Source organism: Cetorhinus maximus, chromosome 12 (assembly GCF_964194155.1).
Source record: "Cetorhinus maximus chromosome 12, sCetMax3.hap1.1, whole genome shotgun sequence".
In the NCBI taxonomy this organism is placed as follows: Eukaryota; Metazoa; Chordata; class Chondrichthyes; order Lamniformes; family Cetorhinidae; genus Cetorhinus; species Cetorhinus maximus.
In genome coordinates, this window is record NC_135890.1 from 48,755,121 (window position 1) to 48,775,384 (window position 20,264).

Genomic DNA, 20,264 nt, shown 5'->3' on the forward strand with positions numbered 1-20,264 from the left:
AATTTTGATGGCTCTATCTTTGGTCCTGCTTCATTTATTGAGATTCTTGGCCGGCCTCCAGTGACCTCAAGTGAAACTCCTACGTCACCTCCATAACTAAAACTACCTCCAAAAACCTTTATTCTTTTATGGCAAAAACTTCTTTTTCCAACTCAATGATGCTTATTTTTCTATGAACGTTAACACATGCATGTATAGTGAGACTTGTCTACCATCTCATTGTGCACAGAGCACAAGTAAAAGCTACCTGACAAGTGATTCCTCTCACTCACCTCTAACTTCACAATTCCTCTCTCTGTCCTAATCTGTTATTTATTTCTATTTTCATCAATGTTACTGAGATCAGTGATCCTGAAGGTTTTACCCTCGTCCTTTTTAAGTCCCAGGTTTTCTCCACCTGTCCCTCCATCCTTGCATCTGGTCCCATTCTTCGTCTAATCCCCTGTATTATTTTCCACGTCAACTATTCTTCAACCTGGGGGAGACGATGGCGGAGTGGCATTATCACTGGACTAGTAATCAAGATGCCTAGGGAACTGCTCTAGGGTCCTGGGTTCGAATCCTGGCATGGCAGATGGTGGAATTTGAATTCAATAAAAATTTGGAATTAAAAGTCTAATGATGACGATTGTTGTAAAAACCCATTTGGTTCACTAATGCTCCCTTTAAGGAAGGAAATCTGTTGTCCTTACCTGGTCTGGCCTGGCCTACATGTGACTCCAGACCCAGAGCAATGTGGTTGACTCCTAAATGGCCTAGCAAGCCACCACTCAGTTGTAACAAGCTGCTTCAAAGACACAGAAAAGGAATGAAACCAGATGGACCACCTGGCATCAACCTAGACACCAGAACTGACAACGGCAATCACAGCCCTATTGACCCTACAAAGTCCTCCTTACTAACATATGGGGGCTAGTGCCAAAATTAGGAGAGATGCCTCACAGACTAGTCAAGCAACAGCCTGATATAGTCATACTCACGGAATCATACCTTACAGATAATGTCCCAGACACCACCATCACCATACCTGGGTATGTCCTGTCCCACTGGCAGGACAGAGCCAGAAGAGGTGGTGGCACAGTGGTATACAGTTGGGAGGGAGTTGCCCTGGGAATCCTCAACATTAACTGCGGACCCCATGAAGTCTCATGGCATCAAGTCAAACATGGGCAAGGAAACCTCCTGCTGATTACCACGTACCGCCCTCCCTCAGCTGATGAATCAGTGCTCCTCCGTGTTGAACATCACTTGGAGGAAGCACTGAAGGTGGCAAGGGCACAGAATGTACTCTGGGTGGGGGACTTCAATGTCCATCACAAAGAGTGACTCAGTAGCACCACTACTGGCCAAGTCCTAAATGGCATAGCTGCTAGACTGGGTCTGCAGCAGGTGAAGGAACCAACAAGAGGGAAAATCTTCCTTGATGTCCTCATCCTCACGAAACTGCCTGCTGCAGGTGCATCTATCCATTACAGTATCAGTAAGAGTGACCACCGCACAGTCCTCGTGGAGACAAGGTGATACCCTCCATCGTGTTGTGTGGTACTACCACCGTGCTAAATGGGATAGATTTCGAACAAATCATGCAACTCAAGACTGGGCATCCATGAGGCGCTGTGGGCCATCAGCAGCAGCAGAATTGTACTCAAACACAATCTGTAACCTCATGGCCCGGCATATCCCCCACTCTACCATTACCATCAAGCCAGGGGATCAACCCTGGATCAATGAACAGTGCAGGAGAGCATGCCAGGAGCAGCACCAGGCATACCTAAGAATGAGGTGACAACCTGGTGAAGCTATAAAACAGGACTACTTGCATGCCAAACAGCATAAGCAGCAGACGATAGACAAGGCTAAGCGATTCCACAACGAACGGATCAAATCTAAGCTCTGCAGTCCTGCCACATCCAGTCGTGAATTGTGGTGGACACTTTAAACAATTCACTGGAGAAGGAGGCTCCACAAATATCCCCATCCTCAATGATGGAGGAGCCCAGCACATTAGTGCAAAAGATAAGGCTGAAGCATTCGCAAGAATCTTCAGCCAGAGGTGCCAAATGGATGATCCATCTCGACCTCCTCCAGAGGTCCCCAGCATCACAGATGCCAGTCTTCAGCCAATTCAATTCACTCCATGTGATATCAAGAAATGGCTGAAGGTGCTAGTTACTGCAAAGGCTATGGGCCCTGACAATATTCCAGCAATAGTACTGAAGACTTGTGCTCCAGAACTTGCTGCGCCCCTAGCCAAGCTGTTCCAGTAAAGCTACAACACTGGCATCTACCCGGCTATGTGGAAAATTGCCAAGGTATGTCCTGTACACAAAAAGCAGGTCAAATCCAACCCGGCCAATTACCGCCCCATCAGTATACTCTTTATCATCAGTAAAGTAATGGAAGGGGTCATCAACAGTGCTATCAACTGACACTTGCTTAGCAATAACCTGCTCACTGATGCCCAGTTTGGGTTCCGCCAGGGATACTCAGCTCCTGACCTCATTACAGCCTTAATTCAAACATGGACAAAAGAGCTGAACTCCCAAGGTGAGGTGAGAGTGACTGCCCTTGACATCAAGGCAGCACTTGACTGAGTGTGGCATCATGGAGCCCAAGCAAAACTGGAGTCAATGGGACTCAGGGGGAAAACTCTCCTCTGGTTGGAGTCACACCTAGGACAAAGGAAGACGGTTGTGGTTGTTGGAGGTCAGTAATCTCCACTCCAGGTCGTCACTGCAAGAGTTCCTCAGCGTAGTGTCCTCGGCTCAACCATCTTCAGCTGCTTCATCAATGACCTTCCTTCCATCATAAAGTCAGAAGTGGGATGTTCGCTGATGATTGCACAATGTTCAGCACCAGTTGTGACTCCTCAGATACTGAAGCAGTCCATGTCCAAATGCAACAAGACCTGGACAATATCCAGGCTTGAGCTGACAAGTGGCAAGTAACATTCCTGCCACACAAGTGTCAGACAATGACCATCTCCAACAAGAGAGAATCCAGCCATCACCCCTTGATGTTCAATGGCATTAGCATCACTGAATCCCCCACTATCAACATCCTGGGGGGTTACCATTGACCAGAAATTGAACTGGACTAGCCTTATAAATACTGTGGCTACAAGAGCAGGTCAGAGGCTAAGAATCCTGCGACAAGTAACTCACTTCCTGACTTCCCAAAGCCTGTCCACCATCTACAAGGGACAAGTCAGGAATGTGGTGGAATACTCCCCACTTGCTTGGATGAGTGCAGCTCCCACAACACTCAAGAAGCTGGACACCATCCAGGACAAAGCAGTCCACTTGATTGGCACTGTATCCACAAACATTCACTCCCTCCACCACCGACGCACTGTAGCAGCACTGTGTACCATCTTCAAGATGCACTGCAGGAATTCACCAAGGCTCCTTAGACAGCACCTTCCAAACCCACGACCACTACCACCTAGAAGGACAAGGGCAGCAGATAGATGGGAACAGCACCACCTGAAGTTCCCTTCCAAGTAACTCACCATCCTGACTTGGAAATATATTGCCTTCACTGTCGCTGGGTCTAAAACCTGGAACTCCCTTCCTAACAGCAATGTGGGTGTACCTACACCACATGGACTGCAGCAGTTCAAGAAGACAGCTCACCACTACCTTCTCAAGGGAAATTAGGGATGGGCAATAAATGCTGACCCACCCAGCGAAGCCCACATCCTGTGAATGAATAAAAATAACCTGTCCAACTCCTAATGTAAGATCAATAAAAGAAAGCAAAGAAACACTTAGAAAGTGGGTCTAACCCAGCCTTCATATCACCAGTGATAAGTGTCTAGTAACAGTAGTCTCGACAGATTATTTTTCTTGTCTTGCTAGGCTAACCCAGCTTACAAATGCATCCCTTTGCTTTCCCTTGCTAGTAAAGGGCAGAAAAAGGGCAACAGCACGGAATTGCTGCACTAGCATGTGATATTAGCAGCAGAGTTATCAGGAAACCGAAGAATAGACACACATCAGTGGGCAGTGAAAGGTGGTAAATACAGGCAAATCCCCAAGGCACTCTGGCAATTGTTGAGACTACATGATATTGCAGGAGTTGGAGGTAAAAAGGTAGCTTGTTGTGCAGTATCGGGGATTTGACAGACCTAAAGGAAAGAGAATTGGAATTTTTATGAGTGCACATCACAGAAGTCAGATACAATAGATGCCTGCGAGTGTATCCGTCAATCCATCCTTCATATCAGAGAATGGTGAAAGATATTGAGGGGAAGACAAACAACTTTAAAAACAGAATTGGGGAAAGACAACAATTCAATTAAATATATTCAGCTTGAAAAATATAGTCCAATATTGCCACTTACTCTTGCTAACTAACTTTTGGGACCTGTCCCAGGCATTCATGTAAAACATGACAACATTGTGCTTGTCCGCCATCTGTTATTTTCAATGGAGCATTTGGCTTACTCTACTGACAGTCTGCAGGGGCCTCTGCTCCAGTGTCTCCAATTCTACATTATGGTGTTGCCCACAAGGATCTGTGGCAGATGTTATTCTGGTTGGAGCCCAAAGCCTCTCACAATTTTTTTGGTGCTCTATTAAAGACTGCTGAAACTAAATTAAAAATAATCAAATTGAAATGCCCAACCTGATGAAAGGGTCACAAATGTTGATCATGCCATTTAACCTTTGCAAGCATCTCCTCACTTTTACCAATGACAACAATGATTCCTTGAATGTTTATAAAGTTTCAAAAGATTTGATTCTGCAGGTTGTTTAAATGGCGGTTTGATTAACAATAGTTAATTTTAATTAACAATACATTCATCTAGGATACCCCTGAAGTCTAACAGTACACATTGCTGGATTCCCACTCCCAAGGCTGAACAGTGGAACAAAAAGTGAAAGTCAACCTTGTCAGATGTACAAGCTCACTGCCAGTCTCTGAATGAGCTTCACTTGCTTGTAGCCTAGGGGAGAATGCAGACCAACTGTGAGGCCAGTTGTGAAGGGGTCTATGATTTGAAGCAGCCCAGCCTCTTGGCTGATGCAGGAGAGCAGGAAATCAGGAAGAATGGAAATAATACATTAAAAATCAAGTTAAAAAGTGCAACTCCCATCTTTCCGTATTAAGACAATTCATTAGGGAATGAGGATTGTGCAAGGAATTTGATCTCAAGTAATCTAGACTAAAATATTTAAAGCACTGACAGAAAGGTAAGATTCAATAAGATCCTGAATGAGTAGCTTGATGCCAGGTAACATGTGGGAGTATACTTTCCTCCTTTCACCAAATGGAAAGCATTAATTTAAATCAAACTTGATCTCGCTGAAGGAGAGTGGAGACTACTGAAAAAGTGACAATTTGATGGAATACACTTCACTCTTCAGCATTAAGAACTAACCCGGCACCTCGACATAACTCCAGATTCCATGTTAGCATTCCGTATTAGTCTCTGCGCTATAAAATGCCCCGTGGTTTATAACTTGCACTGACTTGGATATTATTCATGTTCTCTTCTTTGTGGTTGTTAGTGAATCCTGTGTGGATTTGAACCATATTCCACCAAAACTCCCCCTACACCCCCTTCCCCCGACCCCCAACAATGACTATGTTCACACAATTCAGTGAAACCTCGACACCCTCGCCTGGGTTTTCGAGAACGAACAGTAACACCGGTGCTAACTCGTGAGGGAGAGAGAGAGAGCACACTTGCCCACAGATGGCACTGACTGAGCTGGCTGCGTGGTGCATTCGGATCTGGCACTTTGATCGTTACAGTGCGGGGAGGCACAGTCTTGTTGATACCCTGTACGGCAAGGAAAATAACAGCAGCGCGGCTCAGGCATGGAATTATTTGTGAAAGGAAATCTCCGTGAATGGGGAGGAGGTCAACAGCAGCAAACATCAAAACAACTGCGCCCCCCTCCCCCCTCCCAAAGCCCCAATAATGAACAGTTGCGGTTGGCTTTGATGCACCTTTAGTGCACTCCATGAATTGGGCTAAATATTGTAAATGCAACATTTCAATTTAAATCAGTCACCCAGCCGTTTGAATGGATAGGTCGCATTTTTGCATTGTATTCAATGACAGCCCCTGGCATGTTAGTAATTTACAACATTGCTCATATCAAAGGAGCTGAGACATGGTTGGGGAGGGGGGGGGGTGGGGGGCGGGGGATTTTTTTTATAAATAACACTTGGTTACAGGTCGTCTCCCGAGATTAAGCCCCTTTTTTTTTACCTGACTTGCCAACGCCAGCTCTCCCGAAGACGGCCAGCTTCACTTCGGCACTCTTCGCCATGGTCCACAGGCAGGAGGAGACCGGCTCAATCTTCAATCAGTACACGCAGTGAAAACAGCCCAGCAACCAAAAAAAAATAAACCTTTGTCAATCCCAAAGTCAAACTTCACCATTTCATTCTTGCTGAAGAGCGACCCGCTGCATGTGAGGGAGAGGAGGAGGGGGGGATAAAGTGTGAGAAGAAAAACAGGTCGAAGTTACTTTCGTTAGTAATCCCATTAACATCAACAAAACAATATTGACAAGATTGCTATAATCCACCAGACTGTACTTTCCCATTTCTGGGGGGGTCTTGGGTTGTGATCAATGTGGCACTTTAGGGAAACGATGGCAATGCATTGCCATCACCTCTGGCTGCAGACATGGTGACTAACGGTATCACTGACAGCTACAGCAAACAGTGGCTTTTCATCTTCACCTGGTTTATATCAAAATTTAAAAACCTGTTTCCACCCAACCCCCTCCGTCCCCCCCGCCCGCCGTCCAAATGCAACGGGGTTGGGGGATCTTGAGAGATAATTGGGAGGGAAGGAGGTTATCTACTCCACTCTGCATCCACCAATTCTGCATCAAAGGGGGAGAGAAGGCTGCAGTTGGTTCGTGAGGGGCACTCTCACTGAGGGTCCACATTTACTACATCCACCCGCTCCCACTAACTAACAGCGCTCAACTCAGTTTCTGCCGTCCACTGTCATTAACTTCCCACCTCTACCTTTAAATGATCACCTCTCCCTGAAACGGCAGGAGGCAAAGAAAACAAACAACACACCGGCTGCTGCTGCTGCTCCCATCTGCTAAAACTCCTTTGCCTCTGCACGTCTGCGACACACCAGGTCGGGACAAGACTGTGCGGACTGAGGCTTTGGGTTGCAAACGGAGGAGGTTGTGGCGGGGAGGGGGGGCGGGGGGGGTGGTGGGGGTGTTGGTGGGAGGGGGTTGCTGCCAGCGATTCCGCCAGTCAGGAGAGGAACGTCTGCCGGCTGAGGTTGGATATGCCATTGACAGAGAGCGGCGCCTCCTCCAGTAGATCGGCCACAATATGCGGACTGGAATTCACGAAGACGTGCACGGGATTGGCATTTCGCTTGTGCAGATCAATGACAACGAAATAAAGTTGGGGGTAAGACGCTTGGGAGGACACCCTAAGAGATCGTTACAGTAATGAAGCAAGAAAGCCGAGGGCTGTGTGCGCCCATATTTTAAAACAAGATCAGAAACTTACTGCGTTTAGAATTCTGGATTCAATGTTGAGTGCAAGTTGAAATTTTCAATCAATCACTATTTGCTTTTTTTTTCTTATATTTCTGGCAGGAGCTGCTGTTTTGTTTTACAGCCTTGGCTCAGCGTTTGCACTCCTGCCTCTGCATTAGAAAGCTGTGTGAGGTCCCACTTGACCACATGCAGTACAGTGACAGTTCAGTGCAGCGCTGTGGGAATGCTACATTATTGGAGCTGCCACCTTTCAGCTGAGATGGAAAACTAACATCTGCCCTCTTGGGTCAATATAAACGGTCCCATGGCCTTATTTTGAACAAGAGCAGATGAGTTCTCCTCAGTGTCTTGGCCTACATGCTTATCTGAACTAACATTACTTTAAAAGACAGCTTATTGTTATTTGTGAGAGCTTGCTATGCCCAAATTAGTTGCTAGGGACCAGGCTAAATGTGTTAATGATAAAAACTAAGCCTTACTTCACAAAGTGAAATCTTTGTTCTTTCATTTAAAAAAAATTGCAGAATGCATGTACAGCTTCAAAATAAAGTAAATTCATGGCTCATCACAATTAAAGCAGAATGTTTATTGACATTTCTGCATTGTTCTGCCTGGACTCTGCTGCTGCTAGGCCACTATAGGAGTATTTCCATGAATTCTGTGCACTCAGCAAGAAGCCACACTCATAGGGAGTGCAGGTCAGTGTGTAGCCGATATCCTACGTATATGCGAGTGGAACTCCCCACCAAAAATATTGAATTAGACTTTATATAACAGCTACCGTTTTAGTGCTTAGCTCAGAACTTTGTAAATCATAGAATTGGGAGTTCAAGTCACACTCTAGACAATTGTGAGCACATAGACTGACACTTAAGTACAAGGCTGAGGGAAATCAACATTGTTGGAGGTACTATCTTTCAGGTGAATTGTTAAACCAAGGCCCTGAATGCGCTACTGGAAGATCAAGGGAGTTGTATCCCCCAATCAATACCTTCAAAAGAGAGTTACTTCTTGTTTTCTTCAATGCTGTTGGTGGAACCTTGCTATACAAAAACTGACTGCTGTGCTTCCCTGAATAACAATGGTGATGGCACCTAAAAACTATTTCAGTAATCATGCAGTGTTTTGGGACATCCTGAGAATTCAAGAGGCTGGGTGTAAATGCAAGTTCATTTGCTCTCTCTTTCTATTTTACCATTCCCTAATTTATAACCTCAGGTTACCTTAAACTTCTTATTTTGCTGGAAACACACACAGTCAACATATGCTGGATACAATATATGCCTTCAAAATGAAAGACTGCTTGAAGCCTGAACGCTTAAAATAAAAATAAATAAGTGCCATCATTAAAGGGACACAGCATTGTACAAGTTTTGCTAAGGCGATTTTGGCCTATCTAGCCAATCCTAGAGAAGCATAGATTGCTCATAACATTTTTAACATGTTAATTTTTTTACTGTCTGGCAAGCAATTTATTGTTTTATTTCAATATGTATTCTGAAGCTTGTTGTCTTCTCCTGTGTAGTGGCAACAGCAGCAGGTGATAGAAGCTTAAACTGTCAGTAAATTGGGAAAAAAACAGGAACTATTCAATTTTTCCATTTTCTATACTACTCCCTACTGTTTCACTGATCACAGAAAAGGGGAGAGGGAAATTTTTACGTTGTATTTTTCAAAACAAAAGTCTGCTGTTGTCAGTTAGGGCCTGTTAATGCCTGATTGATGAGCTTTTAGAGAAAGATGCAGCAGCTTTCCAGTGGCGGATATTAAAACTATGTGGCAATTAGCTCACCCACTCAGCTATAGTTAATTCAATGATAGAGCAAGTAAACGCTTTGGCACAGTGTCTGTTTAGCATGGATTTTCACTGGTTTAGAATTGCTGTTAGTGAGAGGCAATTGCCCAGCTCTACCCCACCAAATACCATTGAAGAATAAACATCAGCACCAACAAATGCCACTGGAGAGCACACAGTAGCCCCATTAAATATGAATTTTTTTTTCCTCCAGCTTGCTTCATTTGAAGCCATTCCTGCCATTATACCTGGCTTCTGCGATTATGCACCTTGGGAGCAGCATTAACAGACTCTGTCAGACCCCTGTAATTTGTATATTGTCGTTAGGGAAGGAGCAATCAATATTGGTCCCAGAAGGACAAATTGAGGTTGGGGCAATGAGATGGAAGTGGTGGGCATCAGTGCATTATATTGCTCCCATTTCCATGCTATCCTATGCAATTTTAGCTGTCGCAGCAGAGTGAAACCCACGTCCAAAACGCCTGATCTGTATTATATATTATAATTCAAATCTTCGATCTCTAAGAATCTGCAAATGGCTGTATTAGTTAATCAGCTTGCAGAAATTCTCTGCCTTTAAAGTTGCCCCCTCTCCAGGGATGCAGCAACAACCTTCAATCTTATTTGATGAGTTTCAATGTAATTAAGACATGGGGGATCAGTGGAAGAGAGCTTCTGTGGTAATTATACACATTCAGAACATGCAGATGTTGATTTCATCAGGTCCAAGAGTAGAGGCACAACACGGTTGTCCAGTGGGCAGCTGGGTGATCAGAAATCGAGGAAAAGGCCCAACAAATCAGTGCCAGTTGCTAAGCAGCATCAAATACATGGTCTAAAGTTGTCAATAACCCACAATATTATTCAATTTATACGTTGAATCTTAGGGCTATGTATTTCTAATTTTATATTAAAAAATAATCCCTGTAGCCTTTAAAATCTGGATAGTGGTTCAAGCATTTCAGAGTAAGATTGGTCAAGGAGCAGAAGGCTACATTTAGTCCAGAAACTGGATCATGGTAAGTAGAGTATCTTGTTAATCCTTGGGATATGCAGTTTTGCATTGGCAAATTACAGAAAAGCTAGAGTTTCTTGATCACAAGAGATAGAGTCTGCTTTTGGGAACTGCTGTTTAACCACTGAGCAGCAAGATAATTCTATAAAAATTTGTCGCAGCATCAACCAACCACTGTTGGAATGGGAAAATAGTTAAATCATACCAGAAGTGGGGAATGATATGTAACTGACTGCACAGCCTGCATAAATCAAGTTATTTATATCCATCACCCAAACAAATCCCATCATAAATTTACTGTCTTTTAAAGTCTTCAGCATACATGGTACTGTCTTCACCTTGGAAACAATTTCACATTCACAAATGGATTTTGCAGTGTACAGTAAGAAAATGAGTAGAAATAGGATTAAAAGGCAACTTTTTTCAACCTGAAAATGCAATTGATCACACTCATCCTTTCAAAGTGAAAGATCTGCCTCCCTTATCTGAGTACTTACATGCATTCTGAATGTGTTATTATCTATTCTAAAATCTTAATTATGCCCATTTGAATCTGCACTAAAGGAAACAAAACATACCAACTGAAGTCATTAGATGATTAAGCAAGCATTTCTGTTCCTCAAATGGGATGTGCATATCTTCCCAACTGGCCATGTGGATTGAGGAACTATGGAAGATAGCTCAGTTCTACAATGTTGCATAACCACTGAAGTTAAACCAGGAGAGTGGGTTTGTTGAAACTTAACCTTCAACCCATTGAAATTTACTCTCCACCCCATTACAGGTCTCTGCTCTCACTTTATATAACCCATTTACGTGCAAGCATAGAGTAGGAGACTGCTCCTGAGCCAGTTCCCACAGCCGTCCACAAGCCAAAGCCCACTCTTAAGAGTCCCTTATCAAAATATTACATTGTGTATACTGCACACTGTCATTTAACTGTGTTTTAGGATAATGTAATATAGGATAATGTAATTACACAATAGTTACAATACTAAAGGTTTATGCACATTAAAGTTATTACATAGATTCAATACATATGATTTTAAAATAACTTCATAAGTTGTCATACAATCATCTGAAATCTTTATGCATTATATTTTAGCCAAGTATCACACTTCATAGACTATCTTTTGTTAAGAAAGGTTGGAATGATTTATTCGGAAGAGCATCAATATTTAATAAAGTCCTAATGATTTATCCAAAAATATGCTTATCAATATGCATAGAGTTCTGAACTGAAAAGGTCTAGAAAATGAATTTTACTGTTCTCCACAAACACCCACCAAAGTACTTAATGAAAGAAAAGCATTAAATCTGCTTTGTAACAGTGCTTTAAGAACTAAAATAGTGAATCATAGAAACTATGCTTAATTTTATGTTGCTCTCTATTTTGTCCTAATCATTTTCACACTGCTATGCTGTTTTATTTTCAACCAAAGCCTTCCCCCCATTCTGATACTCTTTCTCTATTCTAGAGAAAACTTTCAGTTTTACTCAGTATTTATTTTGTTTAACTTATTTCTATAGAAAAACAAATGTCCCTTAACTCCCATTCACTTCACATTTAATTTCAACCAAATGAAGGTCAAGTAATGAACCAATCCCTCACAGGCTGTGCAATCCAAGAACAAATGCAAAAGTATGCCCAATAGTAACCAAACATCTACTGTCAGCAAAGCCCTCCCAAAGGCAACATCTCCCTCCACAAGCAGCAGAAATTTCTTCATAAACACGAACCTCAATAGGACAATAAATTCCCACACTCCCTGCAGTACATGTCTGCATCAGAGACACAGCTCCCAACATGATGAAAATTAAACCATCACAAGCTCTTACAGTAGTAGGATGTTGATTCACAAGTTATTCTCACACAGAGGGCTGTCTCCCCACAACTTCACACCAATTATTACATATCCAACAAAAAACATTGATTTTATATAAGGCAGATTAACAATTTAATTCACTTTGAGTATAACTTGAAACAATTACACTTTTGTCATTGATTACATTTTTGATCCACACACAGGGACAAGCAGATTTAAAAACTGATCCCTTTCCAGGGCATAAGCCTTGAAATCTCATAATAAACCTGTGCTGTAAATCTATATTTGACACTTTACAGGCAATCAAATCCGCCTCCCTAAAGGTTAGCAATTTTCTATATTAAATGGACTTTAATCTGCATCAAAAATATTGGTCCATAGCAATCTAACATAGTCACAAAGCTGTTTCCCATCTGGAAGAAATTGGTCTGTACTATTCACTTTTTTTTGTTGCTTTCCTTCGTGCGCCTGATGTCAGTTGAGTCAACCTGCTACCACTTTGAGTAGCCCTTTGGTTGGTCTGAATTAGTGATTTTCTGTTAAAATCTACATTTGTAAATTTAAACTAGTTTTGAACCAGTTAAGCCAAAGCCTTTCTACTTAAAATTGTGGATAATGACTTATCTGAACTATTTTTCAAACAGTTGATATTCTGATCAATTTACACGCTTCAGGTTGAAAAATAGTTAGCTATTCAGCAACTTTCTCTGATGTAACTGAGCTACTGGCAGACTGTCAATATTCTGGTAAAACTCTTATTGTTGAGCACAATTTTTATGCAGCCAAAAGCCTAATACTGTGTCGCACTGCTTCTCCTTTTTGCACTCAGTTGGTTCAATATCATGTAGTTAACATGCACATGCACAGATGAATCAAATGTGGGAGCCATTAGAAAACTTCATGTACACGTCTTGTTAATTACAATTCTAACTGTCATATACAAGTTCACTGGATACATCAAGAAACACGGTTGGGTACAAGGATAAAATCTTCCCCTGAAAATGGCTGCAAAATGGTTCACTCATCATGTGCTTTTTACTGTACATTAGATTTGACATTGTACTATGTGTCATAAATAAAATATGTTCATACATATGGTTGGGAGTCAGATACAATTTTGTATCCAATTGTATGCACATTGACCAGGGAAATTTAAAGTCCAATGTCCCCTTCAGTAGAAGATTCCTCAGTATGTCATCTTTTACATCTAATAGGTTATTCCAAACTTTGAAGGGATACGTAGCTGCATGTTTTAATTCATTGGCAGGGGTCTTCTTTCAGGAAGAATGGATAAAAAATGTATTGGAGCTAATTTTAAATGAGCATGGATTTTGACAGATTCTACAATAGCTCCTCACAGTGATGTATGCTTTCTGCTTTCTTGTGCTTTGACAATCACTTCAGCTATTATGTTCACAGGTGGTTCCCAAATCCACAATCTCCACTACATAGGATGGAAGGAAAAAAACAATAAAACTTGGGGGAAATGATTGGTGCACCTTAAAATGGAACTGTAGTTCAGACCAGTGCCAGTTATTTCCCAATTTTAACTGTTTTTTCCCCTCTGGGAAGGGAAGTAATTCCAAGGGAACATCATTAAGCCCAAGTTCTCATCCAAGTCACAGATATATATATCGTCATTCCTTCGCAGTCACTGCACAAAAATCCTGAAACTCTCTTCCTAATAGCACCAAGGGACTGCCTTCACCACATGGACTTCAGTAGTTCAAGAAGACAGTTCACCAGCACCTTATCAAGGCCCATTAGGGATGGACAATAGATGCTGGCCTTCCTGATAATGCCCATATCCCAAAAACCCATACTTAGAAAAGAGGGATCACAAGAACCTCAACAACCGCAGTACTTTCATTTATTTATTCTTTTGAGACTGTTGGGTAAAGTTCTTGATGACAATCTGCTCTGTCTGAAACCTGATATTTTAAATGACTTTTACCTCTGTACATGCACAAGGAGTCTTCATTTTGACTCTTCTTCAGAACTAAAGAGAAGTAGAAATGTGGTGAAATATAGACTGTTAAAGGGGGTGGGACAAGTGAAGCTGGATAGAAGGCTGGTGGTAGGTGGAGGCAAAGGAGAGATTGCAAAAGATGTCATAAACAGAAGGTCAAAGGGGTGTTGATGGTGGCAATACTGGCTAAAGGAGGCTCTATTGGTGACATTAAGAGTAGAAAGCAGGGTGAGCAAGTGACAGATGACCCTAGGGGGAGGGGTGGGGGGAGGGGACAGTGTGGGAAAAAAAGATCGAAATGGGCTAAAAGGTGAGGATAGAAATAGGTGGGGAAAAATATATATATAAATTAAAAATAAATACTGAAAAATGGGGATCAAAAAGGGGTGAGGATGGAGGAGAGAGTTTTCCCTACCTATTTCTATTACTACTTTTTAACTTTATTTCCATTCATCGTTTTATCCCCACCTTTTAGCCTATTTCAATCTTTTTTTCCCACACCGTCCCCTCCCCCCACCCCACCCCCACTAGGGTTATCTGTCACTTGCTCATCCTGCTTTCTACTCTTAATGTCACCATTAGCGCCTCCTTTAGCCAGTATCGCCACCATCAACATCCCTCCGACCTTTTGTTTGTGACATCATTTGCAATCGCTCCTCTGCCTCCACCTATCGCTGGCCTTCTATCCAGCTTCACCTGTCCCACCCTCTCTTAAACAGTATATATTGCACCACATTTCTACTTCTCTTTAGCTCTGAAGCAGAGTCATACGGACTCAAAACGTTAACTCTGTCTTTCTCTCCACAGATGCTGTCGGACCTGCTGGGTTTTTCCTGCAATTTTTGTTTTTGTTTCAGATTTCCAGCATCTGCAGTGTTTTGCTTTTATCTTAGAGTCTTCATTTTTGTTGGATATGGTGCTTTCAAAATGGTCACATGGGCTTGCTTGCTTCTATTTAAAACTGGTTTGACCTATTGCACAGTAAGTTACTGAGATGGCTGCGGCCATTTCTATTCCACACTTACTTTCTCATCTTCAGTTCTACCTATGCATCGTCAGTATGAACACCAGCCCAGTCTTAAATAAAAGCAAAATACTGCAGAAGCTGGAGATCTGAAATAAAAACAGAAAGTGCTGGAAAAACTCAGCAGGTCTGGCAGCATCTGTGGAGAGAGAAACAGAGTTAATGGCCGGAATCTTATGGTCCCACCAGCAGCAGTAAGTGTGGTGGGCGGGAAAACTTAATTTGGCGTGAGGCCAAAAATCAGTTTCCCCATGTTGGGATGAACTGTCAGAATTTTGATCTTGGAGCTTTAAAGACGGGTTAAAGGCAGGTCAAGCTTCCTGGCGAACAATGTCAGGAAGTCCTTTTGCATGCATTAGCATGTCAGGCATGCTCATTAAAAGGTCACCTCACCGGAATTAAGTTCCCCGCCAGCAGGAAATTAGAAATGTTTAGTTCTACAGCCGTATATAAGTGGCTGGCACGTGGAGAGCTTCACTTCTTCCATGACTTTGAGGTCACACTGCTTTCGCCTTCTTGAGGACCTTTCATAGCTGCACTCATATCGGGTACCGATAGCAAAAGTTGCGCCAAGGCTGGAAGCAGGAGGCTGGTGGCCAGGTTGAAGGGTGGAGCAGAGGCTAGATCTAGGGGCAAAAGAGCGGGAGGCTGGCGGGTGCCCTTTAAATACGGTACCCAGACCATTTGAGCCTATGAGGTAACAGCTGGGAGCACGACTTCCTGCCAGCCCATGCCACAAAATCCGCCACTCTTTGCACAGATGCATAATTAATGAGCTGAACAGCGCAAGATTGCACGTGTTCAGCTGTCCCACCTCCACCCCCCCCCCCACCCCCCCACCCCCACCCCCCCCCTTCATGGGAATGATTCCCATTTCCGCACCCACCACCGAACTTAGACTTCAGAGGGGAAAATTGTGACTCTTCGAGTAAAATGTGACGCTTCTTCGGAATCATATTGAACTCAAGGTATTAACTCTGTTTCTCTCTCCACAGTTTCATTGAGTTTTTCCAGCACTTCCTGTTTTTATTCAGACAGTCTTTATACTGTCAGCTGGGTTCTCAGTCTTTAACCTGGAATATGGGGGTATATTTTTTGATTGCCAAGATCATTCCTGCCACCTTGATTTGGGCACACAAGGCAAGCAAGTTACTCATCCAGTCCCTACAGAAATTTCTTCCCCAAAGCAATTCCCCTCCTGCCTCTCAACCTGCTCCATTTCCTGATTTGCGGATTGCTATCATGCATTTTACACAAGACAAATTTAATTTTCAATCCATGCAAATGAAAGTGCACGACAGAAAAATTTGTTCGTATCGTGCCCCTTCAAATGGCGGGAAATGAAAGAGCTAGAAGTATGATCTTAAGGATTTGCATGGGCAAATAACAAACATGTAGGAGGTTAGCAGGCAATACCTTGCAACATGTACCTTTGTCCATCTATCTAATATGTAATACTATGGTGCAGCTCTGCCATGGCAGCTTTCTTAAGGTCTGACATCTTCTTGGTTTTACACCATTGGCCTTAAAGTGTTGTGTGATTCCTGAGATCATAAAAGGCACTATATAATGCATGTATTTCTTCATTTGTCTTCTAACCTGTTCCCCAGACCTGCAAGTACTGTGGTCACCAATTACTACCAGGAATGTTGTACTGCTGCCCTTCTTTTCTACTCAAACATCAATATGTTCATCAAGTAACTCTCAGCTCAGGTATAGCACAAATAAACATAGCCAGTTTTCCGATTCCCACAATGAAATGGGGAGACTGGAGCACAACCAACCTCGCATTCACTGATATCACACCTGGCCAACCTTTTCCAGGTCAAGTCCTCATCATGTATGTCGCCCTCATCGTCTTTCTCCTTGACGAGGTTGGATCTGGCAGAGGGAGCTAGCTGTCAACCTTATTAGTGCTCAGGAGCTGCCATACATTGGTCTCGGGAAGAAACCACAAAGAGCACTTCCATTTACAGACCTTGTTCTATTTAATTAGCATTAGTGTCAAGTGGAAATTGCCTTGCACTGATGCTAAATGTGCAGTTTAAATGCATCATTGCAGAGGGGTGGCTATATGTGTTCAGTCTAAACTGGATTTGAAGTCATGTTGTGGAGCAGCGTTCTAAGCCACTGTGTCACTTAATCCCCAAGTGTGTATATGATTTCAGCTCAAACCTTCTTCCATCTGTTGATGGACAGGTTTCACAAAGTCTCTTTGAAAGAACATATAAACCATGTTGTAAAGCAGGAGAAGAGAAAAAGTAATAGAAAACACTGACAAAATTGCACAAAGCCACATTACTCTATGCTGGTAAAGTTGACCCGAAATAGTATCCTGAACTGTAATCTCAGACCTTTCAGCAGTCAAAAACTGTACAAATAACACTTGTTATGTTCTATGTGTCAATGAGCTCAATGAGCTGGCTACATGTTCTCACAAGCTACACATTGAAATGAGTGACAAAGAAAAATTATTATCTAAGCCAAAGGAGACACTGCCACATCAGAAACAAAGGACAGGATACCTGCATTTACAATGCATTAACTCCCAGAGACTTTGTAGGGGTGAAAGAGAGAGCAACTGAACACTAAAATCCAAGAGCATGAGAAAAAAATTAAGAGATGGCAGAAATAGCTTTGCTTTATTCAAAGCAAATATTTGTCTTTCATTGTTTTTTACCCTTCATCTCAATTTTCATATCCTCTTCCTCTTTACCTAACTTTACTTCTGAAACCTCCTTTTATTTTTAATAGAACTCCTGTCTGTCCAACTTGATTTCTGTAATAAAACAAAGTCAAAATGCTGTGGATGCTAGAAGTCTAAAATAAAAACAAAAAAAATCTGGAAATACTCAGCAAGTCTGGTGACATCTGTGGATAGACAAATAGAATTAATTGTTCAGGTCGATGATCTTTCATCAGAACAGGGAAAAGTTAAGTAGGTCAAGTGGGGAGGGTGGAAAAAGGACAAAGGGGAAGGTTTCTGATCAGGCAGAAGACATTAAATGACATAAGGGTTGGAGAGCCAAAGGGGTAGTAGTGGGACAGGTAAATAAACAAAATATGTGTTTGGAGGAGATGTGAATGGCAGAATAATGAAGAGTTGCTCTTCAGGTACAAAAACAAGAGAAAAACAAAATTAGGACTGAAATGTAAAAGACGAAATGGGGGCAGAGACCATTTAGCCTCTCAAGCATGTTCCACCATTCAATTAGATCATGGCTAATCTATGTCTTAACTCCATTTGCCTGCCTTGGTACCATATCCCTTGATACCTTTTCCTAATAAAACTGTATCAATCCCAGTTTTGAAATTATCAATGGGCCCCCTAAGTCTCAACAGCTTTTTTGTGGGAAACAGTTCCAGATTTCCACTACCCTATATGTGAAGAAGTGTTTCCTGACATCACTCCTGAATGGCCTAACTTTTACCCTGGGTGACATTCAACCACAACAGCATGAACATTCATGGGAAAATGTAAGCTGGTGTAAGAGTTGGAAAGATCCTCAGAGTTGAGGATTAAATCCTAGTCAGATACAGTATTATTGCTCCTGTATTCACACAGACCCATAAAGCAAAGCATGGATGAGCAAGGGAAGAGCAAACATCTATCTCCCCCTTGTGGAATGCGTACAGGATTGCATGAAGTCAATTCTTGTACCTACATTTTAAATTCACTAGATAACAAGAATAGATATTATTGGAACTGTTTTATACTTATTACATTTGACTTATCCTGCATAGCTGTAAGTAATTAATTCTCTCAATTTCTTTTCAAATGGTGTTTACAATGCTGGGTTTTCTGATTTCAGTTGCTTTTTTGTTGTAGATCAAAAGCAAGTTAGTTCCTTTGCCACAGCCAGTAAATCAAATGATCCTTCATTACTGAAGTAAGCTCCTACATGCATAAAAACTATAAAACATCGCAGAAGCCTTTATCTTTCAAGTGAAACTAATTACATTGTGACAAACTCAGAGCTGTGACAGTTAAAATATGTCTGCAAAATCACCAAGTAATCAAAAAGGCTTTGATGTGCATTTGTGGACCTTCACATGTAGTACCACCTAGGTAAGGTTTGACCTCCTTTTGTATTATTCCATTCAACTCTTAGAGCACACGGTCTCTTTTGCAGCCTTACCTGCAGAGTTTCGACCATTTCCTTGGGATCTGTAACCTTTCCCATTTGAAACTGCCCCACGCTGGCTGCTAATAAAGTAATTCATGACTAGTATGAACAAGGCCTCACAGTGTACATAGATGTACATAAGGACTTTGTATTAGAGGGGTTAGGAGGCCAACAGGCCTGGAGTTTTATATGTACTGATTTGAAATCATAAATGAATATTACCTCCCTCTCAATTTTTAAAATTACTTTTCAAAAAGCAATTCTTTGACATTCTGCTTCTCTGGGCATTTTCTCTAGTACATTGTAATTTTCACAACTGATCTTCTGTCATAACTTTGTAACTTCATTGTTGCTTTGTTCAGATTCTGTAGATTGTCATTACATGTTGAAATTTCACATTATAGTTCTGTAAGCTCGTTTGACATGACTATTTGGCCAGGAGAGGTTAGGATGAAAATCCATTAATTTTCACTGACCAAAGAACTGCTGTTGCCTGTTTCCTAAAAGCATGACAAAGAGATATTTACGTTGGCACCTTTTTTATAAGAAAAGCCAAGGAATAAAGCTTCACTGAATGCAGTTAAGCAGCAATAAGCCTTTAGCATTTCTTCCCTGCGTCATCTTGCATGGATCAATTTGCAAAGCCCTGCTCCCAGCATGGAGTCTTCTACAAGGCAACAAGTGTTAAAGATAGGGTTATAACTGTAAAAGGTCTGATTGTCAGCATCTGCTGCACATCTGGCAATGTTCCAACCTGGGAGCTGTACCTCGCAAAATACCCACTTTCTTTCTTGTTCTATTCATTGACTGCAGTGAAGTCCTCTGTTCTGAACCCAGATGTGATAGAAATAAAATGTTTCCTTAAAAATGGCTTAAATCTATATTCACAGGATATAGAATCTTGCAGATCAGGAAAAGGCCAATCAGCCCTTTTGTGCCTGTGCCAGCTCTTTGAAAATAAACTATCCAATTAGTCGCACTCCTTCTTTCTCAGTGGCCCTACAAAACT

At 42.1% G+C, this 20,264-nt stretch overlaps 1 protein-coding gene across 4 annotated transcripts in view; it reads right to left on the reverse strand.

Moving 5' to 3' along the window:
- The window catches only part of rerg (RAS-like, estrogen-regulated, growth inhibitor), a 194,105-nt gene that overhangs the window by 88,565 nt on the left and 85,276 nt on the right, over positions 1–20,264 (reverse strand). The window contains exons 1-2 of one of the 4 annotated variants that reach the window (XM_078553560.1): positions 12,149–12,205; positions 6,227–6,425 (exon numbers count right to left, since the gene is read on the reverse strand). In XM_078553560.1, the coding sequence (XP_078409686.1) occupies positions 6,227–6,287 (61 nt within the window). In that variant the 5' untranslated portion in view covers positions 6,288–6,425; positions 12,149–12,205. Of the gene's footprint in view, positions 1–6,226; positions 6,426–7,056; positions 7,071–12,049; positions 12,206–20,264 lie in introns of those variants that run through there. The other 3 variants (XM_078553561.1, XM_078553562.1, XM_078553563.1) reach the window with 3 other exon arrangements.